The sequence below is a fragment of the Trachemys scripta genome, chromosome 18 (assembly GCF_013100865.1).
Source record: "Trachemys scripta elegans isolate TJP31775 chromosome 18, CAS_Tse_1.0, whole genome shotgun sequence".
NCBI lineage: Eukaryota > Metazoa > Chordata > Testudines > Emydidae > Trachemys > Trachemys scripta.
In genome coordinates this window covers 13,636,002-13,661,077 of record NC_048315.1, presented here as the reverse complement: position 1 = coordinate 13,661,077, position 25,076 = coordinate 13,636,002, and the positions used below count along the sequence as shown (strand labels likewise).

The window sequence follows — 25,076 nt, the reverse complement described above, 5'->3', positions numbered from 1 at the left end:
GGAGTTGAAGAACAATTGCACGTGGCTGCAGGCCGAGTGCTACACTTGAACCAGCTGCTCTTTGTGCCAGTAAGAGAAGGCAGAACACTGAAAGAAGACTGATGCTTAAGTTTGTTTTAGTTGCTTGGAGATTGTTTGTTTGTTTTTGAATTGCTACTTTGCCTCCTATCGTGGCTGCAGCCATGGCCACATGAGAGCACTGTATTTATGGAAAGACCTTGCCTCCTGCCAGATTGCCTTATGAGGATTTCACTATTATGCACATTAACGATCCTGGTATCTGTTGTCCCCGTCTCTATCCATTTGTCCTCCATAATCGGGGCAGATGGAATATGACAGGAGTGGTGCAGGGTGAATGTAAATGAACAGTGGGCGAACCTTAAATCACTTGGTTTGGATGTTTCTCTGAGAAGTCACAAACCGAGTGGGTTATACCACCAGAATAGCCTGCCTTGAGGAAGAACAGTGCAGAGATATGCACAATTAAAATGAAGCATTATCTCCATATCTCTCTGTCTCTATCCACTTACACGGTTTATTGTGTATTGGAGGACACAGGAGCAATTTTTTAAATGAGAAAATTGCTTTAGTTCAGTTTGATATTTTGAGGATCAATTCTTATTTTAGCCCATTGTTGATGCATTGTAGAAAGAAATGCTTTCCAAAAAGCTGTTTTAGCATCTGTTTCTGTTAGATGATTTTATGTTCCCTTTGGAGAGGCTGCATCAGCTAGGGTGAAGGCAGTTGTTACAATGGAAAAACATAGATTTATTTTCATATGAGGTACTTGTTCTACTAAAGAAGGTTCACGTATAAGCCATCTGGCAATTGTCTTGCTGTGGAAATCTTTCTGATTTCCTCCCTCCCATTTCAGAGCATATACAATGCCTGTTGTGGCCTAAGAAACATCTAGCAAAATTAAAAATAAAGTAATTGATCCCAAGAGTCAAAGAACTTTAAACTGTATGTCATAGAGATTGTTACATTCTTTCTTTGTTTTATCTGCACAGGATTCATTTGATAAATAAATACTAATTATATTGCAGCTAACATTAATGGGTGTTCTACGTGTAATCTCTCGCAGATGATGTTGAGAATGACCCTTTGCATGGGCTGGTGCCCTTTTCTTTTTCTTCTTTTCCTTTTCCTTTCCCCATTTATTTTAAGGAAAGCAGGAGGGTTTGGTGACGTTACCTAAAGGAGTTAAATAATCACTTGATGTATTCTCTGTGGGTACATATTTATAAAACGTTTCAGTACGTAGAAATGATTGGCTAGATCTTCAGCCCCGCTTAACATACCAGCAGTTCCCATTATGACACTTCAGGACAGATTTTTGAGAGAGCTCAGCATCCAGTGTGCTCCCGTCATGCTGAGTGCTTTTTAAAATCCGGCCCATAATAATGCAGCATTATGGTTCCCGGTAGGGGCTAGGGAATGGAGACTTGTTAACTGAACTTTTTCTGAAACTCAGTGGTTTACTTTGCTTTGGGTTGTTTTGCACAATGGTTCAGGTCAGGTTTCATTTTATCCCAATGGGCTCACTTAGCTCTAGTAGTAAGTGGTCCTGCATAGTTCAAAAGGGCAAACTTCATGTCCCAGGCTCTCTCGTTTTGGACCCTATGGTGATAGGATTCATAAGGAAGAAGAAGATAACCCTTATTTAGAGGGTTACCTAAAGGCAGGTCAGAGGGGATTAATTATCTGAATGTCCAGAGCTCCCAGCCATTGGAAGGCTCCGAAGGCTTGAGTACTCTTGTTCATGAGAGAGACCTTATTATTAGCGATTAAATCAAGCGATTAAAAAAGACAGATGCACTAAAGATTCATATGTCCCTTCATGCTTCAACCACCATTACACCGCTTATTGCCAAGCGATTAAAAAAAATTAATCGCGATTAAAAAAGACAGATGCGCTAAAGATTCATATGACCCTTCATGCTTCAACCACCATTACACCGCTTATTGCCAAGCGATTAAAAAAAATTAATCGCGATTAAAAAAGACAGATGCGCTAAAGATTCATATGACCCTTCATGCTTCAACCACCATTACAGAGGAAATACGTCCATGCTGATGACGGGTTCTGCTCGATAATGATCCAAAGCAGTGCGGACTGACGCATGTTCATTTTCATTATCTGAGTCAGATGCCACCAGCAGAAGGTTGATTTTCTTTTTTGGTGGTTCGGATTCTGTAGTTTCTGCATCGGAGTGTTGCTCTTTTAAGACTTCTGAAAGTATGCTCCACACCTTGTCCCTCTCATATTTTGGACAGCACTTAAGGTTTCTAAACTTTGGATTGGGTGCTATAGCTATCTTTAGAAATCACACATTTGTACCTTATTTGTGTTTTGTCAAATCTGCTGGGAAAGTGTTCTTAAAATGAACATGTGCTGGGTCATCATCGGAGACTGCTGTAACATGAAATATACATGTCAGAATGTGGGTAAAACAGAGTAGAAGACATACAATTCTCTCCCAAGGAGTTGTCACAAATTTAATTAATGCATTATTTTTTTAACGAGCGTCATCAGCATGGAAGCATGTCCTCTGGAATGGTGGCTGAAGCATGAAGAGGCATAGGAATCTTTAGCGCATCTGGCACTTAAATATCTTGCTACGCCAGCTACAGCAGTGCCATGCGAACACTTGTTCTCACTTTCAGGTGACATTGTAAATAAGGAGTGGGCAGCATTTTCCCATAAATGTAAACTAACTTGTTTCTCTTCACGATTGGCTGAACGAGAAGTAGGGCTGAGTGGACTTGTAGGCTCTAAGGTTTTACATTCTGTTGTTTTTGAGTGCAGATATGTAACAAAAAAATCTACATTTGTAAGTTGCACTTTCACAGTAAAGAGATTGCACTACAGTACTTGTCTGAGGTGAATTGAAAAATACTATTTCTTTTGTTTATCATTTTTAGAGTGCAAATATTTGTAATAAATAATATAAAGTGAGCACTGTACACTTTCTATAATCTGATGTAATTGAAATCAATATATTTGAAAAAGTAGACAAAATCCCAAAATAGTTAATAAATTTCAATTGGTATTCTGTTGTTCAACAGTGCGATTAAAACTGCAATTAATAGCAATTAATTTTTAAAATTTGATTAATTTGTTTAATCACATGAGTTAACTGCGATTAATCAACAGCCCTACTTATTATATGTCGCCTTGGTTTACATCCTGTGATGAATGTATTAAGATTGGATAGGATCAAAGGCAGCATTAATTTAATATCTGCTGTGTCTCACTGGGACACTGTATCCTGCCTTTGCAGGGGAACAGATTTAATTATCTGAAAGATCTCTTCCATTTCTGACTACTTTAATCCTGTTCATCATGCTCCCGTTCACAAACTCAGGTGTAGCTGTTCATGTAACATAAACCTGCGAGTTGTCAGTAAAGAACTTGGCTGCAGAGTGAAAACCTCCCGGCTCCAGCACAGAGAAAAGTAGCTAAATAAATGTTTAGCCATAAAAGTAAAGCAATTAATGCTGAAACACTGTGAGGTACTTATGGAACTGCATAAAAACTCACGTACAGATGTGAAGTGCAGAGACGCCAGTTCAAGTTGACACTCGAGTAGAATGTTCCCAAGGAAGAGAAAATGCATAAGAAAGCCAGCAAAGAGCATTGCAAACATTTGCTAAAGCTGTTTGACCATAGATCACTAAATTCCCTTTCCTTCTGGCAAATCCCAAAAACCAAATAGAAAGAAACACACTAGTGCAGCTTAAGAAAGGCAAACTAAATCAGAATGGAGGCTTTACTTTGAATTATAAAGTCAGAGGCTTTTGCCATGTTGAAAGAACATTTGAAAAATAAATATACAAAAAAAGAAGTCTGTCTCTTTGTAATTCTGTCTCCGTCTCTCTCATCCCTGGTTTACCCAACTGTAGTTAACTCTACCTCTTAGTTAGCCATATTCCCTGAGGTTCCTTAGAGGGAAATTTTCTGCAGTTGCGCTGGCTATATTTGGAGACAGGAGACTAGACTAGATGGACTACAGGTCCGATCCAGTGTGGCAATTTCTATGTTCCTAAAGCACGAGGGCCTATGCCTGTAATGTAGAGCAGAGGTGGTCATGGGGTCTGCAAGAATATGCAACTTTACACAGTCATAAAGCTTGATAAATTGCCCTTTACGATATTTTACATGTGTGCTCAGCTTCTAACACTGCAGCGTGCATCCTGTTAACCCAATTTCCTTTTGTGTCTTTTCATGCAACAGGTGCAAAGAGCTGAAATATGCAAAGGATCTGCCCCAGATTTCCATTATTTTCATCTTTGTGAATGAAGCGTTGTCAGTGATCCTGCGGTCAGTGCACAGCGCTGTTAATCACACGCCAGCCCACCTCCTGAAAGAGATTATCCTTGTGGACGACAACAGCGATGAAGGTAAGGTAGGCGGAGCTCTTTAAGAAACATGGAGCACTTGATCCCCAAAAGGTCCAGTAGGACATTTGTTTTTTCCCCTTGGGGAGTAAAACCACATAAAGAAGTTCAATGTGATAGGAGGACAGTGGCTTTGTGATGTGAAGAGCTGCATGCCTTGGAAGATCAGGTGCTGTTCAGCATACAGTTCTTCCCACCCCTCGGTCAGCGTCCATTCCATCAGCTGCAGTGGTATAAGCGGAACCAAAATCAAACCTCAAATTAGACTTCTAAATCAATTTGCAAGCAATCTGTATTTCAGGAGAATAAAAGGAACTATCTCTGTGCATTGGAAGGAGGCTAATTAATGAGCATTAATTAATTATTATTATTACGTGCGCACTGTCAAACGCATAGTAAGAGGCAGTCCCTGCCCCCAAAAGCTTAAGCTCAGATGCTCAAAGTACATGGGAGCCTAACACCCATTGATTTCAATGAGAATTAGGCTCCGAAATACCTTTGAGGATCTGAGCCTTACAGTCTAAATGTGGTAGTATGATCTTATGCATTGAACACCGGCCTGGGACTCAGGAGACTGGGGTTCTACTCCTGGCTCTGCGACTGGCCTTGTGAATGACCTTGGAAAAGCCATGTCCCCTCCCCGTGCCTCAGTTTTCCCATCAGTGAATTGGGGATAATGATACCGACCTCCATTTGTAAAGCACTTGGGGACTTATGGATGAAAAGCACTGCATACGAGCTAGGTGTTGTTGTTAATAGTAATAATAATAAATACACAGGCAAAGGGTAGAAGAGGAAACAGAGAGGAAGTGATCTGCCTGAGATTATGCAGCAGATCAGAGAACAGAGCCTAGGATTCCTTGTGTCCCATCCATGCGACCAATCTGTTCTCAATTTCTCTTGATACACTTTCTCTTCCTGCCTTTGAGATTCTGAGTCTATCTGGATTTTGAGTTTTTATAGGGGTTCTATGCTGGTATTTTCAAAGTCCAAATTATTCCTCCACCCTGATTCTAATTATACAAATTATAAAAATAGAAAACAATCAGCGTTCAATTTTTATACATTTATTGGGTTTTTTTTAAAACCTTAATGAATACCAACAAAGGGTTAAATCATCAGTATCTGTTGCATAGGCTGAAATAATACAAATAATTATGGGCTTTACATCCTGTGATACAACTGGAAGTGAAGAACCAGGGGGATGATAGCTGATTTTTCATTCCAAAGAAGGCTGAGAGGTTGCATTTAAGATGTGACAAGATACAACTGGAATAAAGCAAGCATCTCAAGCCTGTAAAAATAGGCACTACAGTAATAAGCACCACAGAAAACGGATGAATTATAATAATTGCTTGGGGGAGGGGAACTATGGTCAGAACCTCAGCTGATGGAAATCAGTATAGCTTCATTGAAGTCAACAAAAATCATTGGTAATTTACACAAGCTGGGCATTTCTCTCCTCATCTGAACAGTAAAGAAAGGTGAAGGTGATTTGTGTTTGCAGTCTTTGGTATATCCTCTGTTTTACAGGGGGTGAAAATTCTTTGAAAATCTCAAAATGAAATCCTGCACATACCCCACTAAGTTACACTGCATTGACTGGATAGAGAGTGAAGTATGGCTTAAAGGAGAACCCATGTGTATTAATTATTTATCTTCAATAGTCCCTGCCTTGTGCAAAGAAATATGCATCTAAACAGTCTCTGTCAGCCACTCAGTATGCAGCACTGAAGCTAATATTGTAACAAATGCTATTGGTAAGCTCTGGAGACACTTATGAAAGGAGTAGGACAACGAAATGAATCCTTTTAAAAACCGTTGCTCCCTTGAATAGCAGAGACCGCAGCTGGCAATGAGAATAGAAAATTAATAACTCTCATTCTTTATCTGCTGCTGAGATTAAAAGGCACCATCTTCACTGGCATCTGCTCTGAGGAAGACTCTGCTAGCTCACGCAGTGCTTTCTGTGCGCAGGTCAGAGGGTGGATAGAAATCTGAGTGTTGTTCAATACATGGGGGGAATGATGGGGGAAGGCACAGACTGAGTTTGGTTAACTTTAGTGTCCCTAAGAGCTTTAGAAAGTGTTGGCTTGTTTCACTGTACATTTTTGCTGCTTTGTCAAAGCATTCCGATTTACCTCAGAGCCCTTTGCAGCATCCCTCAGCCGGCGTCACAACAGTAAGCCAGATAACCTTGACTCTGCCTTCCTGCAAGATGCCAAAATGATAATAAATTATACAAAGCAACGTACATACCAGAGCTCCACAAACCATGGTACTGATACATACCCAAGAGGCCTCAGTGATAGAAAATAGTTACTCATAGTAAGAACAACATCTTAGGGTTCACTCTTCTAATATTACAAACATGGATTTTATAAAATGAGTAAGGTTCTGACAGGGAAATAATTCCACATTCTAAACTACAGGTTATAGAGAATAATGATTAATTCTCCAGGAATCCTAGGAGTAAACAGAGGTCAGAGTTAAAGTTTTCAGGGTATGACTTTGTGGTTGAGTATGGCTGGTTTGTTGTTGATGCTTATGAATGGGCGGACTGTATTTCTGAGGGGCTGTGTGAGAAGACGACTTGTAGGTATGCGGCTTTAATCGCTGACCTAGAGATCTTGGATGCCAAACTTCAGATACCTGAAAAGAACCTGATTTTCACAGGGCAGATGCTCTGAACTTCCTGAAAATCAGGACCCTTTCAGTTATATTCAGCTGGGCACTCAAAAACTGAGGAATCTAAAATCACTAGTGGCCTTTGAAAAGTTAGGGTTCTTCTTTCTGGTTTTCATATTTTGGAGGTGTATGTGTGTCTCTGTATAAAATACAAAAACCCCTGCATAACTACATTAAAATGGAGTTGAGGTTGAGAGTGTATCTCAGTAATTTAAGAATAAAAGACCTTACAGGGATGTTTTAATTATCCCCAAATCAAGAATAACAACACCCAGGAAACTGAGAATTAAGATTACATTTAAAAGAAATCCCAACATGAAAAGGTAAGAAACACAGTTCAGGCATCCTTAACTCTGCCTTATAGGTACACCATCTAATGGTTTGATGTTTGTGGTTCCAGATTAGAATAAACTGATTTTTAAAGGCACATTAGATTTTTCTTCCTCCTTGCATCACTACACGGTGATATATACAATAAACATCGCAAACATAAAATTATACAAATGTATTACAGAGATGTATTGAATGTAACAATTCTTAATCGGTAGACCTGAATTGTAAACATAGACAGAAACTCAAATGTACTACAACAAAATGTTACTCCCCTAGAGGCAAATGCTGAGAGAGTTTCAGTTTTGAAACTTTTCCCCATTGAAAGTCATACTATACTTTTATGTAAAGACTTGTTTTGTACTTGCCTTTGGTTTTTTGTTGCGCTGGTTTATAATTGCAAAGACGCTACACCGCTTGTGTTTCTGAGTGATAACACATTTCCTAGGTCGCTGGAGGCATACAGAATATGCCCCTGAGACAATATGCTATCTCACAGTCACACAACTTGTCTGAGACTGTTGCTTAAGCATCGCCTGCCTTTCTGCAGTCTCTCTGTAAGTGTTTTTAATCTGGAATAATATCTGTTTGAAAAGAAAACCTCATACTATAAAAGAAAACTCCAAGATAAAAGGCTACTTAAAATACCTAGGTACATTCAGTGATCCATGTGACTGGTTGTAATTTACTTCAGCATAACAATATTCCCTGTGACTGGATATATCATTATCTTGCTCCTCAGCTCATTTCAGCAATAACAATGCTTCCTATGTGTTCTCTTGGGAGCTAACGGTTTTACAGGTTTGGAAGAAGAACGCATTAAAAAGGGGAAGGTTTTAATAGACTTACATGAAGGTAAGAGCCTTCCAAGTCTTGTTAGGCATCAAAGTTGCCTTAGCCAACACAAATCCCAAGGTACCTCAAATCTTCTAATTAATAAGTTGTTTAATTACAGCTAGTATTATGCTGGCTAGATTGTGGCCAGGTTAGAATTGTGCAGACCTGACCAATGTACATAGGGGCATGGCAAACTGTTTGGTTTTATCTCTCTGGGTTTTGCTGTGTGTTGGGGTCTATTGAACCCACGGCGTGGTGCATAATGCAGCCTAAGTCACCACATTTTGCACAGTTTTATCCATATGTTATAATTCGCTCGCTGGCAGCTGCTTCCCTTCCCTTAGCTTCACCTAAAAGGTACACGACTAAATGTGGAAACTCACAGAGTTTTGCCCATTTCCAAGTCTTGTTACAAAAGTCCCCCCCTAACTCTAGTTCAGCGATGGGCCAGCCTAATCAATTAGATGACCCTTCTTGTCCACTGTGTCTACTGTTCCTCTGTGCTTCTTGCACATTACTTTGGCTGAAAATCAAACCAATATCCTCATAGCCAAAATATTCGGTGCTAGCAGATGAGCCAGAAGTAACCGTCTCAAATGCCTGTGTAGCTGGCCAAGCCTTCAGTATTATCAATTCCAGTTGATAGTATAACTGATATCAGTTGGGCGGTAACAGCTGGAGACCATGGGATTGCCAAAAGCTTTGGTGGCACAATAAAATTGCCAATGACAAACATAACCTGAATATTCAGCCAGACCATTTTTTTAACAGAGCAGCAGATATATTGTTTCTAGGGCTTCCAACTCCTGGGACTCATCTTCCACTAAAGATTAATTGAGACAGACAGGAATCAAGAGATCATTGAAATGGAGTCTACTGGCATGTTTACCAGAAGTGTCCTTTACCTTTACCTTGAAGTTGCTCATGAAATATGAAATACCAAAAATTCAAAAATCCTAATATTTATTACCTCCAACTTAAACGTGATTTAAAAAACACGTGGATGTGAGCTGAAAGAGAATCCATCCAGCCCTCTTCAAAGGGAAGAGGGGAATGGGCACCAATGTGGAGAATGGGGTTAGAATTGAGAAAGAATGGAGATGAATACTCTGAACTCCATCACAGTGTCGAATTTGTTTCAAACTACCCATCTGTAAGGGGTCCATGTGCTCAAATACCGTGGTGAGGAGCTAGATAGTTAGATAGCTCAGTAATTAGAAAAATGGATCTGGAACCAAGAAGCCTCAGTTCCAGCCCCCGCTCTGCTCCTGGCTCACTTTGTGACCTTGGGCAAGTCATTTTGCTTCTGTGATCCTCAGTTTACAGGATCTGGATATACAGGTCTGTCTCATCTTACGCGGGGATTCTGTTCCACGGTTAGCGCGTAAAGCGAAAACTGCGTATAGCCAAAACCCCATTGAGTTCAATGGCGGGCAAAATCGCCCGCACTACAGGTATAGTATTCAAATTGTTGTTTTTCTCTTTCTTTTCTTTTTATTTTTTGGCCGACCGCGTAAAGTTGAAATCGCGCATGTTAAATGCGCGTACGATGCGACAGACCTGTAATGCTAAAGTGTCTCTTAGAGATGCTGTGAGACTTAGTGTTTTTGTGAAGCTCATTTAAATCTTCTGGTCATCGGTGGTGATGTGGAAGAGCAAAATGTTATAACGAAGTGCACAACAAAACTGATCAGAACTGCAGTCAGTTCTCTGAACTGTGTGACGTTTTCTCCCCTACTCTAATTAGCAGGAAGCCTTGAAAATAGCGAAGCCCAGGGCCGGGTAACCAGTTTATGTGAATGACAACTTCGTAGGGGAGGCTTCCCTCTCCCCCGCTTTGTTGAAGTCATCTAATTTCTGGCATGCTATTTCTGAACTCAAACTTATTACATAATGTGGCTTTGGGCTGTGCTACAAAGATGCAATATTTTGGGATAAAGCAGCCCTTAATTTATATGACAGAGAATAAATTTGCTGCTACTGACCTAAATGCAATAGCCCTCTGGATTCAGAGCCTAAAGCTGCATGTTCTGACAATGCCGTGTTGGCAGGCATTGAGTTATTTTCCTTTTATGCTAATATCAGTCACTAAAAATGACTGCTGAACACAACAAATGCAAGATAAAATTAGAAGTAATTTACCATGATTTAGATTAAGATTAGATGTGAGAGTGACTTCTGATTTACAGTCCAGCGGAATTCATCTAGAAGGAATGGTGCAAAATCAACCTCTGCAGAAACTGAGCAGTGCAGGCTTCACAGATCCCAGCTGCAGTTGATCGCCAATGGGATGGACATGGCTGTGTATTTAAAAGCAAAATCTCAGATTCCTACCAGCCCCCACTCACCTGGAAATCTGGATCATTGGGTGAAACTGTGGCTCCAGAGAAGGCCATGAGAGTTTTGGCGTTGACTTCAGTGGGGCCAGATATTCACTCCTTACGCTTGTACCTAATTTTACAGGTAGGACCTATCTTTCTAATGAGACAAACCAGGGATGGGCTGAGTCGAAATCCAAAGTCCAACCCAGACCTGAGGTTTCCTCCTGGGGTCCCATCTCAATATGGACCATCAGTATTAGCTGCCATACAGTTGGCATTTATTTGCCAAATGAACCCTGCACAGATAAAATAAAGAAAGAATGTAGCATTGCACACAGGTTTGTTCTTGCAGTTTTGCCAATCCAAGTTGTTTGCATAAGCATCTTCGGTGCTTATCTGTACCAGACTAGAACTCTAAGCCACTTGAGGTTCACCCATCACTAAGAATATGTCTACTTTGGAGCTGGGGCTGTGAATGGCAGCTTGAATACACGTACCTGCACTAGCTGGACTCTAGCGAGCTTGCTAAAAATAGAAGTGAGGCCGTGGTGACCTGGGCTTCAGCCCAGGTTGTACAAGCAAGTTCATACTGTGCTGTAGCCTGAACGGCAACATTCTCACTTCTATTTTTAGCAAGCTAGCTAGCATACAGCTAGCACAGGTATGTCTGCAAGAGCATATTAATACTCCTTCTCCCTCTGTCACTCTGGGGCACATTAAACTTTCACCTTCCTCCTACAACGCCCATTAGCGTTTTCCCCTTCCTTCAGCAGAGAAATTTAAACTCTAGTTTTGAATGTCTTGTCATTGTTTAATGCAGAGGTGCTGGAACTAAGGGTGCTGGGGGCGCTGCTGCACCCCCTGGCTTGAAGTAGTTTCCATTATATACAGGGTTTATAGTTTGGTTCAATGGCTCTCAGCTCCCACACTATGAAAATTGTTCCAACACCCCTGGTTTAATGTGGCCTATAAATCCATGATCGTGCAACATTAATGGCTTACCTTTTGACAAAAATATGTCAGAAACTGATGCTATCCATGTGGGGTTTCATCTGTCAGAAAAACTCTGTCTCTCTGTCGCCTTGAAGCCTCTCACAGAAGGGATGTCACCTCCATAAAATACTGGTTTCCTATGAGTGGCTCAGCATGAAACCGAAGTTGCCACAATTATATATGTTTGTGATGCAGATGCTTTGGGTTGCAAGGTTTTTTCCCCCCTTCTTCCCCATTTCAGCATAAAGGACAGAGACTCTACCTGAGGGAAACAGATATGTGAGGAGGAACAATGCCAGAAAGACAGTCTCACGAAAGCACTATTTTTATGTGCTTGGAAGCATGCGCATAAGGAGAGGGAATAGCCGATTCCATTTCCTTTGACTTCTCTAGCTTAGCGTAATAGATGGGATTTACTGTTTACTCCTCTGTTTTCCATTGCTATGTTTTCTTAAAGTAGTGACCTACTTTACCACTCATATCTCAGCAACTATTCTGACCTTGTGTTTTGCATTAACAGTGATTTTTCTGAAAAGGGGGGAGGGGAGAAAATAGGTCAATAGGCCTCCCATAGGAATTCCTAGACATGCAGAGGCATTGGCCATAAGGTAATATCATGGAGCCGTTGAGCCCTGCAGAAATGAGAGTCATTCTCCAGCAATTTGTTTTAACAATATGATGCTTGCGGTCTGTCTTGGTACATAATAAAACTTAGCTCTGATATCACATTTTTCATCAGTAGATCTCAAAGTGCTTTATAAAAGATGTAAGTATCATCATTTTACAGATTAGGAAACTGAGGCACAGAGCGGTGACGTGACTTGCTCAAGGATACCAAGCAGAGCTAGGAACAGAACCTGGATATCCTGAGTCCCAGTCACTCCTCTATCCACTGCATCACCCAGCCTCCCTCACATGGCATGTTTTGGTTGCTGTCAGAATTGCAAACTAATTTTGTACAATTCCCAGCACAATTTATGATTGGCCTATTTATGATTGGCACAAGGGAGGAGAAATACCAACAACCATATCAAAGACTATATCCAGTGTTGTGCATTTTATTTTAATTATTCTGCATTAGTTTATTTTGTGGACAAATCAGATAAACTACCCCATGTAAGGTTTCGTGGGAAAGGGCAGAATTTCTGATACAGTCCTGCATTCCTCTTATTCTGCAAAAAGGTAGAGCATTTTTAAAAAAAACAGAGAATTAAGTAGTATTCAATGGAATATACCTTGCAAATAAGGGTTTTAGGCCCCTAGCCTGAGTGTTTTGCATGTTATTAACTCAAAACCAAACACTTGCTACAGTTTCCCCTTTTTTGCAGGCAGGTTGTATCTGGGGCTAGAAGCAGGACTGCCAAGTGTTTCTAATTTAGTTGGAAGCAGGCAGTGCTGGAAATCGTCCAGGAGAGTCTAGTCTCATGAGACTTCCAGTCCAGCTCTACAAACTCAAGAGCTTTGGTCCCAGTAATGTGTGGATAAGCACCCAGACTTTGGGGTGCTTTTCCATAATTGATCTGACACTCCAGCATTCAATATTTATTTATTTCTTTTTATATGCTTCCATGTGCATACACTAGAGATTGCTTTTACATTGCATGTCTTTTATACACCACAGGCATCAGAAAGTACTAATAAGTTTGGTACCAGGAGTGACTCTAGAAACTTAGAGCCATTACATACTCAGCAGTAGAGCGTACGCTGCCTTAAACAACTTAATTAAATGATCAGCAGTTTCCCAGTAAGTAGAAGTAGTTATAGCGCATGATATTTAGGCTCCGCTGAATGAAGCAGAAATCTCTTCATTGCTATAAATAAAAGTGTAAGGATTTCAGGTAGTCCAAGGGCAAAGTTTGTATGCAACCAACACGGATATTGATATGGCAAGGCTGAGCCACAGGAAAGGGAGAAACTGAGGGGTGCAGTTTGCAGCAATTTAAACGACACCGGCTGATTAAACTGGTCGACTGATCTCATTTTGCAATGTTCACAGCAATCCACTCAAACCTACAGGAGGCAAAATCACTAACATCAACTATAGTAGTTCTTTGATTCTTTTAACAGTATTGGTGACATTTTATTTTATTTTATTTTATTTTATTTTATAATGAAACAGTGCCCCACGTACAGCAGGGAAGTTTACCTGGTCTCTTGCTACTCTGTGGAGCCTTGTCCCTTCACATTTGCTCTAAGCCTCTCAGATTTTGCTAAGAGGACAGAGTGATAAAAAGCCTGGGAAGCAGAGATAGTCCAAAGAGAGGAAATAGCTGACGAGCAAAAAGGTAAAATACATTAAAATCACATTTAGGAGAGAGGGGAAAGCCAATAAAGATTAAGATTGATTTTCTCCACTGTTGGGAATTACTTGACACAGGAGAGTTTGGAAGGGAGACGACACAGCCAGGTTATGATTCCTTCATCCTGTTGGTTTGCACCAAACCAGTCCCAATTGCAGTATAAATCAGAGTAGCCTAGGTACTGTCCTATCTTATGCGAGCTGGCCATGATCCCAAAGACAATGCTTCTGACACACCCCTGAAAGCACGTCCTATTCGGTAGCTGCATAGGAGCCAGTGATGCTGGCTTTACACCATCTATGTGGTGGCCATACACCCACATTCCAGCTCATTGGTGCTGTCTGAATGTCACAAAGGAACTGGTTGGGGGCAAAGAATCTGGCCCCAAATTTACAAACAAGTATTTAAAAAAGAAACTGTGTGAAGGGACTGTCCAAGACATTAATGGGGGCTAAACAAATGCTCAGAAATTAGGAACAAAGATACAGAAGTAGGGGTATAATTTCAAAAGTGTCTAAGTCCCCTTTTCAAGAGGCAGCTAGGCACTTAGAAGCTTAAGACTCTTTAGAAAATGGTACTTAAGTGCCTTTAGTCACTTTTGAAAATTTTGCCTTAGATGTCACAGAATAGCAACATCCTGGTCAAAGACTTGTGTTTTTTGTCCTTTTATTCACTCAGCTCAGCTTTCTAGCTCCCTGAAATTCCCTTTTCCCAAATTAACATTGACTAGGCCTACTTACTGCATTTCCTACTAGCCGCTTCTCTAAGGTATCCTGTACCAGTGAGCTCCACCAGTGATAAGAGTCGATTAATACACTAGGTTCCCTATGGAAACTGTTGCTCCTTTTGAGTTGGCTCTCTGGGTTTTCTCCTCTAGAGGAATTGAAGGCACCTCTGGAAGAGTACGTCAATAAACGATATCCGGGGCTTGTGAAGGTGGTGCGCAACCAGAAAAGGGAAGGCCTGATCCGAGCTCGAATTGAAGGTTGGAAAGCCGCTACGGGCCACATCACTGGATTCTTTGATGCCCATGTGGAATTCACTGCTGGCTGGTAGGTATGATAAAACAAAATCAGGTTTAACGATTTCACGGTGTGGTTAGATTATAAGGGAATAAATCAGGCGTGTTGAAAATGTATAATTTAGCATGGACATTCTTGCAAATGTGGCCATTAAATTAATAAAGCTAGATCCTTCCTTCTACCCCAACGTACCCTGGATTGGGTGAGGCAGTACACTGCAGAACTGCTAAAGTCCCTGTTTTCTCCACTCATCCTACCCCCACTCACATTTTATTCTGTTCAGATCAGTGCCCCCTCCTTGACCTGAGTGAATTCTGTAAGCTAAAAAGACGAGGCAGCAGGGAATTGAAAAAGAGAATGGTTCCAATGTTATAGGCCTTTCTACCTTCCTCTCTCTGGGGAAGGTTTATGTTTTGTATTGGTTTGATTCTTCTTAAATTGAAAATAAGTTCAAAAGTGCAAGGACAGCAGAAAGTATTTCAAAGGGACTCTTTCAGAAGGATTGATGCATCTAGAGCACAAAGTATCAGAGGAAATTCTATTACGTTTCTAAGTCTGCACAACAAAAAGGTTTCATGAATGATATTTTGCAACAAAATGTGTTCTTAAAAAAATTGTGCTCTATGCTTAGAATATTGGAGACAGAAGAGTCTAATGCACATTTCATTGTGTGATATGAAGAGAGGAAAAGAAAAAATCATCTACCAGGAAAATGTTATATCACCTGCAAATAGAAAACACATTCTGTGTAGAGTTATCGCATTTTTCGTATGAATAAGGACATATTCAGAAGGCTGTCTCTAACACCGGTACCTGTATTCCCATCTAAATGCTGCAATGATTAGGCTGCTAGCTTTTCAAAACTGGATTGTATGCATGTGTACGGGAAACTATAATTTACTGAACTCACTGTTGAAGCAGCTTTTCCTATCAGTAAGGAATGAGAGTCGCAGATTGCTCCTTTGACTGCATTATGAGCTTGAGCTTGGCAGACATTGAGCATCCTCACCTCTCACTGATCGCTTAGATCCTTGGCAGAATGAGCCCTGTCTGTTCAGTGGTTCTTGTTTTCACAAAGGGGAGGCTGACCCAAAACCCCAGCTCTGAACACTCTCAGCTGGAGCAGAAGCAGGGTTCCAGATCAGAATTTTGTGGCTTGGGTCCATGTCTGGTTTTCTGTGTTCATGTTTCAAGGAAATGCTGTTTGGGTACCAGCACAGCCTTCCCTGTATTTACTTTTATTTCTTATATTTAGAGACACATTTTCAGAAGTGGGGGAGGGAGGAGGAAGCAAATTGCAGCCAGAAAATTTGCCTGCACTCACTGCAAATATCCACTTGTGGAAGCAAGTCGAGGATCTCAAGGGCAATTTAAATATTCATATTGGGAAATCTGGTCCCTGTTGGGCTTCCTAAATTTCTCCAGCAAAATGTGCATGCACCATTGTGTGCAAAGTAGGTATTTGTACTCCCAAATGAACACTAGTGTGCAATTAGCCTTTCTGCATATACAAATATTTACTGTACACATTCTGACTTTGTAGGTGGAATGTCAGAAGACAGTATTGAAAACTAGCCCTTTTTCACTACATTGCCTGGTCTCATACCTTCTTGGTTAAAATGATGGGGAAAATGCTCTTTAAAACACAGCTGAATTCATGTTTATAACACTTTGTAACCACATTAAGCCACTACAAAATGGACTGTGTTGTCTCTGCATGAAAGCTCAGCTCTGGAGGGTCTTGTAAAGCCTTTATACCTTAAATTCTTCCTGGTTTGTGAAATTGCTTCTTTGTGTGTACTGTGGTATTCTCCACTGGGTCCATGAATTTTGCATAGGAATATTCAATTGCATAAGAGAGAGCCTAAACCCTAACACATATGGGTATGTTGCTATTTGAATTCCATATACAGCAGCTGTCCCCTGTAGCCTAATTGATAATAGTTCCACATAATTGATGTGTCCATGCTTCTCCCAGGCAGGAAATCCCATGAAGTGGGAGCTCGGAAACTTCTAAAGCCTCCCTGGTGGCTTACAAAGCTGCATTGCAGACCTAAAAAAGTATCCATTGAATCTTGGGAAAATGAAGAACTTTCCTTTGCCTCTGGTTTTTGTGTTCACTTTCTACTCTCCGAGTATGTTTATAAGAGAGTGGTTTAATGGATTGAGCACAGCATTGCGAGCAAGGGACTCTCAAATTCAAATGTAGGCTCTGTCACTGAGGCCTGGTCTCCACTAAAAAGTTAGGTTGAAGGAAGCCGCCTTAAGTCGACCTATTAATGTATGTGTCTACACCTGTTAATGTATGTGCCTCTAACGTCGACTTCTGTAATCCACCTCTGCAAGAGGCGTAGCACTTAATTCGATTTTCATGAGTCGACTGCGAGGTAGTGCAGATGCAGCGTTGTGTAATCGACTTAAATGGCCTCCAGGTGGTGTCCCACAATGCTCATCTGTGACCGCTCTGGAGATCATTCTCAACTCTGCTGCACTGCAGCCAGGTACACAGGAAACAGCCCCTCCCCTGCTAAAATCCTGGGAATTTTTAATTTCCCATTTCCTGTTTGATCAGCATTGGGAGCATGCCAGCTTAAGCACAGCTGATCATGGAGACTACATGCCCCCAGTGCGCTCCAGCCAGGTCTGCATGGGAGGTGGTGGATCTCATCGCTGTGTGGGGAGAAGTCTGTGCAGGCAGAGCTCCGATCCAGCAGAAGAAACGCTGACATTTATGCAAAGATCGCTCGTGGAATGGGGGAGAAGGGCTACATGAGGGACACACAGCAGTGCCGTGTGAAAATAAAAGAACTTTGCCAAGAGTACCAAAAGGCAAGGGAGGCAAACAGTCGTTCTGGTGCTGAACCCCATACATGGTGGTTCTGCAACGAGCTGCATGCGATTCTCCGGGGTGACCCTACCAATACTCCCACAAGCAATGTGGACACCTCACAAGTGTGTGAGTGTAGGGACAACAAGGAAGACAATATGGTGGATGAGGAAGAGGAGGAGGAGAAGAATGGGAGACAGGTGAGCGGTGGATCCATTATCCCTGAGAGACAGGAAATATTTTTAACCCTGGAGCCCGGTGGGTCGCAGGACATCTCGGTGGCCGACCGGGATGCCGGGGAAGGCACCTCTGTTGAGTATAAAGTTACAATCAAAGTCCGGTTAAACTTTAGTGGGCGCCCACATTCGGTGGTATTGCATGTTTACTATGAAGAAAAAGCGAGGTGCTGTGGTTCTCTGCTTATAAGAGGACGCTCCAGCTATGCAGAGGGTAGCCCCTGGAAAAGACTGTTTATGTGGACTGGGATAGCACAGGAATCCTCCGTGGATATCTCTAGGAAACTTTCATTGAGGGACTCTGCAATCCTTTGCAGAAGATTTCTGGGCAGGACAGTCTTATTTCTTCCACCATGGTTTAATTTAATTTAATTTAATTTAATTGGTAGGACACTTTCCCATGCAACTCCTGAATGAATTCTGCTGGCATCATTATGGTACACAGCATAGCAGCATAAGGACCGGGTCAATCCCCAGACGCAGCATCTCCTTCCTTTCCGCCTCTGTTACCCTCAGGAGACTGATATCACCTAGGGTCACCTCCTAGGGGAAACAGGGGAAGTTCTCATTAAAAGTGCTCTTACAAGAAAAAAAAAAGGCATGTAAACCTCCCACACACACACATTCTGGATCGCCAAACCACGCGGCCGCTAATGTGCCTTTACTGTGCTCAGCATGGGTTGGCAAGTAGTTAGAGGTTTAAAGTGGCTGATAGGGGACTGGAGCCCCACATGTGAGATTCTGCAATTTGAGAGTGAAACCCCCCTCTCCCCCCCCCCCCACCATTTGTAAACAGCTTTCTGTGGTGCTATGGGGAAGGGCCATTGTTTGACTAGCTACCTCTGCTCCCGACATGACTTCAGCATGTCATCAACATCTGAATGCAGACTTTCGCTGAGTAGAAGGAGGAGAAAGAGAAGGCAGGAGGACATGTTCACTGAGATAATGAACGCCTCTGACAGCTGACACAGAGCTGAGAGGCTGGAGGATTTCACTGCCCGAGAAGTTAGACATGGACAGGGAGAGCAGGAAAGCTTCCAATGAGCAAGAGTGTGCAGCGCAGGATGAGATGCTTCGGATTATGACCAAGCAGGCATGTTGAGGCATCTGGTTGAACTGCAGGAACAGAAGCAGGAGGGTAGAGTCCCTCTGCAGACCCTGGTGGACAGCCAGCCAGCATCGCCTGGCGCAGAATCACCCTCCCCAAAGCGTTCCCTGAGGCATGGGAGAAAAGTCCATTATCCCTTTCACTTAACTCAGGAGGAGGGTACAAGGAACAGAAGGTGTCCATTCACAGACCTTTGGTCTGGAATGTGGTATTATGTTACACAGCTGAAAATGTTTCTCCCATTCCAACTTTACAACCCCTTTTCCCTAAGGTTACCTTATTTTTCTGTTTTCCCTCTTCACTTATGTTTGTTAAATAAAGTAAATGGATTCGAGAAACAAATATTCTTTATTGAATAGAAGCAGTGGGCTTGGGTGGGGGGTTGGCTTTACAGGGACAGTGATACAAGCCAAGTGAAGGTTTGGGAAAGCACAATGCAGACAAGCAGCTCACGTTACTGTGACTCATTATTGAAACAGCTTTTCAAAGCCTCGTGGATACGCAGCGCCCCTTGCTGTGCTCTTCTTATTGCCCTGGTGTCTGGCTGCTCAAAAATGGCTTCTATGTGATTGGTCTCAATTGTCCACCCCTGAGGAAAATTTCCCCCCTTTTTTCCCCACAGATATTGTGGAGCACACAGCAGGCAGCTATAACCATGGGGATGTTGTCCTCACTAAGGTCCAACCTTGTTAGTAAACTTCTCCAGCGCCCTGTCAAACGACCAAAGGCACATTCAACCACCATTCTGTGCTTGCTGAGCCTATAGTTGAACCATTCCTTACTTCTGTCCAGATGGCCGGTGTATGCCTTCATGAGCCATGGGAGCAAAGGGTAGGCTTGGTCCCCCAGGATAACTATAGGCATCTCAACGTCGTCAATGTTCATTTTGTGGTCTGCAAAGAAAGCCCTGGATTGCAGCTTTTTGAACAGATCCAAGTTCCTAAAGATGCACGCGTCATGAACCTTCCCCGACCATCCTACGGTAATGTCGGTGAAACGCCCCCTGTGATCCACCAGTGCTTTCAACATCATTGAAAAATATCCCTGTCGGTTTATGTACTCTTTGGCAAGGTGGTCTGGTGCCAAGGTGGGGATATGCGTGCCATCTATCGCCCTACCGCAATTAGGGAACCCCATCACGGCAAAACCACCCACTATGTCCTGCACATTTCCCAGACTCACTACCCTTCGTAGCAGAAGCCGATTAATGGCCCTGCACACTTGGAGCGCAGCAGCTCCCACGGTTGATTTTACCTACTCCAAATTGATTCCCCACTGACTAGTAACTGTCTGGCATTGCAAGCTTCCAAATAGCGATCGCCACTCGCTTCTCCACTGTCAGAGCAGCTCTCATTTTTGTGTTGCTGAACTGCAGAGCAGGGAAACACTCTGCACAAAGTTCCTGGAAGGTGGCTTCCGCATTCGAAAGTTCTACAGCCACTGCTCGTCATCCCATACCTGTAAAATGATGCGGTCCCACCAGTCAGTGCTTGTTTCACAGGACCAGAAATGGCGTTCAACAGAGTGCAGCTGCTCTGTGACTGCCAGCAGCAACTGTGAATTGTTTTTTCAGTGGCTTGCAGCAGGGCTGCTTGCAGGACATTGCTATGTTCCACACAGTGGACCCTATTTCAGCTCTGGAAATACTGCAGGAGAAGGCGTGAGGTGTTTGAGATGTTCACAGCAAGAGTGCACAACTGAGCAGGCTCCAGGCTTTTGGGGTTATGGCGTATGCGCGGCAGTTTTAAGGTGTGAAAACCACTGAGTTGTTTGCCATTGAGCACAGTGCACCATGGGATGCCGATGCAATGTTCCCATTCTCTCTGCGACAATATTTTGATCCCATGAGGCATTGCACAAACTTCCCAAAACATACGGCGGCAAGTTGCACTTTGGGATAGCTACCTACAATGCACCGCTTTGTGCATCAATGCAGGCACTGCTAGTGAGGACGCACTCCACCAAGACAATAAGCATGGTTTGGCCATGCACAATTGACTTAATTAATTCAAAGGCTTGAGGTCAAATTAGATAAAGTCAACTTAATTTTGTAGTGTAGACAAGCCCTGAATAGCTGTGTGGCCTAGTCCAAGTCACTTAACCTCTGTTGGCTGGATTCTGCTGTCCCTTGCATCTTTATAACTCCAACAAGTCACTGGAATTATACATCTTAAGTGAGAGCAGAAATGGGTCCTTTTTCTTTGTCCTGTCCTACAGGGGTGCTGTCCGAGCTAGCAGAAGTAAGGCATTCACTATGGGTATGTCTACACTGCAGATGGAGGTGTGATTGCGTGGGCTTCAGCGCGGGCTGGCAATGCCAGTACAGATGGAGGGTCCCTGGCAGACTTGGATAACGCACACTGAAACCCATGCCACCATGCCTTTACTGCTATTTTTAGCCAGCTGGGTAGATTAAAGTTAGCACAGGTATGCCAACCTGTCCTGCAGTCACACTTCCAATTGCAGCATAGACATAACCTAAGTGTTGCCATCAGGTACGTGGGTTGTTAAAGTGCTACTGTGTCCATCTGTGTTATAACAGCAGTTAATGCCCCTTTTCTGTTTCCTTTTTTTGGCCTTTTAGGGCTGAGCCAGTTCTTTCGCGAATCCAAGAAAACCGGAAAAGGGTTATTCTTCCGTCAATCGACAATATCAAGCAGGACAACTTTGAGGTGCAGCGTTATGAGAACTCTGCCCATGGATACAGCTGGGAGTTATGGTGCATGTACATTAGCCCTCCCAAAGACTGGTGGGATGCTGGTGACCCTTCACTGCCAATCAGGTATGTTGTGGAGCCAGGGACATGTTCAGTAATCAAAGAGAGCCAGTGAAATGAAATGACTCGTAGAATAAGGAAGATGGCCCAGAAATTGTGGCAATGATGTAATAGACTGAGAGTAGAGTGTGGGTTCATATGTTACTGTGGTGAGGGATTTCACTTTTCCAAGGCGAGGAACATATTATTTCACATTGCATCCATACTCAGGGCACCAGTAAGGAATCAGAACCCCATTGCACTATACAAGCACAGGTTTTAATTGTCGATTTTAAAATGTCACTTTACGAGAAAACAATTCAGGTTATTATATTTATTGTTAACTTTTTAAATTAATGGGGAATCAGGTGATTTTTCTCATATAATTTAATTTGTTGGACAACGTCTAAGCGGCTACAGGACTGTATTTACCTGCTACAGTATATTGCTCTTTTATAATGTGCTGCTATGGACTTGGGTGCTAAGGGGGTGTTACCCCCAGGCATATTTTGCCTGCTGTTACAAATGTAGGCATGGGAAAACACCTACATTTTATCCCAACTCCAAGAACACAATATCCAGACCTATAATCTATTTTCTTTAAATATGGTTTTAAATCCCTGCTGACAACAGAATGATCCGGATACCATCTCACTAAAAAGGTGTATCCTGGAAAAATCTCTCAGGCAAAACTGGTCTAATAGAGATAGAGTTAATGGCTGGAAGCTGAAGCCAGAGAAATCTAAATTAGAAATAAGACAGGTTTTTTTTTTAAACGTGAGGGTGATTAGCCATTGGAACAAACTACCAGGAGAAATGGTGTATTGTCCATTTCTTGACGTCTTCAAATCAAGATGTAGAGCCCTTTCTGGAAGTTATGTTTTAGCCAAACATAAGTTATTGGGCGCAATACAGGGGTAACTGGGTGAAATTTAATGACTTCTGATACACAGGGGTTCAGATTAGATGATGTCATGTTGCCTTCAACTCTAGGAATCTGTGGTCCTAAGGACATGGTAACAGTGTGGCAACCCCTACAATTTCCTATTGCACAGTAACTTTTCAGTGACCGAAATGTTGGATGTGGAAGCAGTAGCAATAGAGAAGACCACAAATGCGAATTAGATGCTTAGCTCCCATGAACTTACAGTGGGAGCTGAGCGCCAAACTCCCATACGTACCTTTGAAAGTCTTCCCCAAAGTACCTTAAAAGACCCAAAAACGAATGCCGTGGGTGGGAATGGAGAACTGTTATTGCTATTGTTCAGTTATTTATAGCATTATTATTACTGATATATTACTGATCTTTTACTAGTGCCCAGGTTCCAATATTGATGTTTCTCTTCATAGTATACAGAGACAGGCGTGGTCCTTCCTTCTAAGAGTTTACAATATAAAAAGATATGGGACGTAGGACGAGTGAGTAAACGGGCAATAACCTGTCTAATCTATGTTAACGTACAAATAGACATTTTATTATTTTCCCCTCCCCTAAGCCTAGCTGTCATTGGTTGATAGATTTCTTATAGGTGTTGAAGGGGATTTGAAGGGTTGGATCTGAGTTCCATGAGTAGAGAGCAGCCTGGAAGCACAAAGACATGGGTGAGAAGGTGGACAGGAGAAGCCTGGCATTGTACACAGCGTGGGTGAGAAGGGGGAAACGCAATAAGAGGGAAGACTGAAGGATTGTCAACTTTATACTTGCACAAAACCGAATACCCTTGCTCCACCCCTGCTCTGCCCCTTCTTTGAGCCGCACCCCTTCTCCAAGGCCCTGCTCCCACGCACTCCATCCTCCCTCCCTCTCTTGCTTGCTCTCCCCACCCTCACTCACTTGCTCATTTTCACGGGGCTGGCTCAGGGGGGTTGGGTGCGGGAGGGGCTGAGGGCTCCAGCTGGGAGTGCAGGCTCTGGGGTGGGGCTGAGGATGAGGGGTTTGGGGTGCAGGAGGATGCTCTGGGCTGGGACCAAGGGGTTCAGAGTGTGGGAAGGGGATCAGGGCTGGGGCAAGGGGTTGGGGCATGGGGGGGTGAGGGCTCTGGTTGGGGGTGCAAACTCTGGGGTGGGGCTGGGGATGACAGGTTTGGGGTGCAAGAGGGTGCTCTGGGCTGGGACCAAGGGGTTCAGAGTGTGGGAAGGGGATCAGGGCTGGGGCAGGGGGTTGGGGCATGGGGGGGTGAGGGATCTGGTTGGGGGTGCAGACTCTGGGGTGGGGCTGGGGATGACAGGTTTGGAGTGCAAGAGGGTGCTCTGGGCTGGGACCAAGGGGTTCAGAGTGTGGGAAGGGGATCAGGGCTGGGGCAGGGGGTTGGGGCATGGGGGCGTGAGGGCTCTGGTTGGGGGTGCAGTCTCTGGGGTGGGGCTGGGGATGATGGTTTTGGGGTGCAGGAGGGTGCTCCAGGCTGGGATCAAGGGTTTGGAGGGTGCGAGGGGGATCAGGGCTTGGTCAGGGGTGCAGGCCTCGGGCGGCACTTACCTCAGGCAGCTGCCCGAAGCAGCAGTATGTCCCCCCTCCAGCTCCTACAGAGAAGCATGGCCAGGTGGCTCTGCGAGCTGCCCAGTCCGCAGGCGCCGCCTCCGCAGCTCTCATTGGCCGAGGTTCCTGGCCAATGGGAGCTGTGAAGCTGGCGCTTGTGGCGGGGGCAGCACGCGAAGCCCCTTGGCTGCCATTATGCCTGGGAGCTGGAGAGGGGATATGCCGCTGCTTCCGGGAGCCGCGCGGAGCCACTGCAGTCAGGGAGCCTGCCTTAGCCCTGCTGTGCCGCTGACCGGACTTTTAACGGCCCAATGAGCGGTACTGACCAGAGCCGCCAGGGTCCCTTTTCGACTGGGTGTTACGGTCGAAAACCAGACACCTGGCAACCCTAGAAGAGCGGCTGATTGAGGAAGGGGAGGGCTGTGAAGAGAGGATGAGTCAGTGGATAGATCTGAAAAATGGGGATGAAATGGTCAGAGCAATAGACAAGGAAACTGTAGGCAAATAGCAGCTGCATTGTGATTGCATTGGAGTGTGTGTGGGAGGGGTGGCAAAGTGGAGAGGTTGCAGCAGTTGAGATGTGAGCGATAAGGGCCATGGATGAGGTGTAGGCAGAGAAATAAGCCCTGATTTTAGATGCAAGTCAGAGACCATCTGAATGTGTGGGCGAGGGAGAAGGCGGAATCAAAGATAAACCCCAATGTATGGGTCTGAGAGATGGGGAGAATTGTGCTTGTTGTGTCAGTGATGGAGAAAGGGAGGAGGGGAGTGGGTTTTGGAGG

At 43.5% G+C, this 25,076-nt stretch overlaps 1 protein-coding gene across 1 annotated transcript in view; it reads left to right on the top strand.

Moving 5' to 3' along the window:
• Positions 1-25,076, top strand: part of GALNT17 (polypeptide N-acetylgalactosaminyltransferase 17) — a 276,061-nt gene that overhangs the window by 95,812 nt on the left and 155,173 nt on the right. Inside the window, exons 3-5 of the mRNA XM_034752813.1 lie at positions 4,238-4,404; positions 14,748-14,922; positions 21,648-21,845. Of these exons, the coding sequence (XP_034608704.1) occupies positions 4,238-4,404; positions 14,748-14,922; positions 21,648-21,845 (540 nt within the window). The remainder of the gene's footprint in view (positions 1-4,237; positions 4,405-14,747; positions 14,923-21,647; positions 21,846-25,076) is intronic.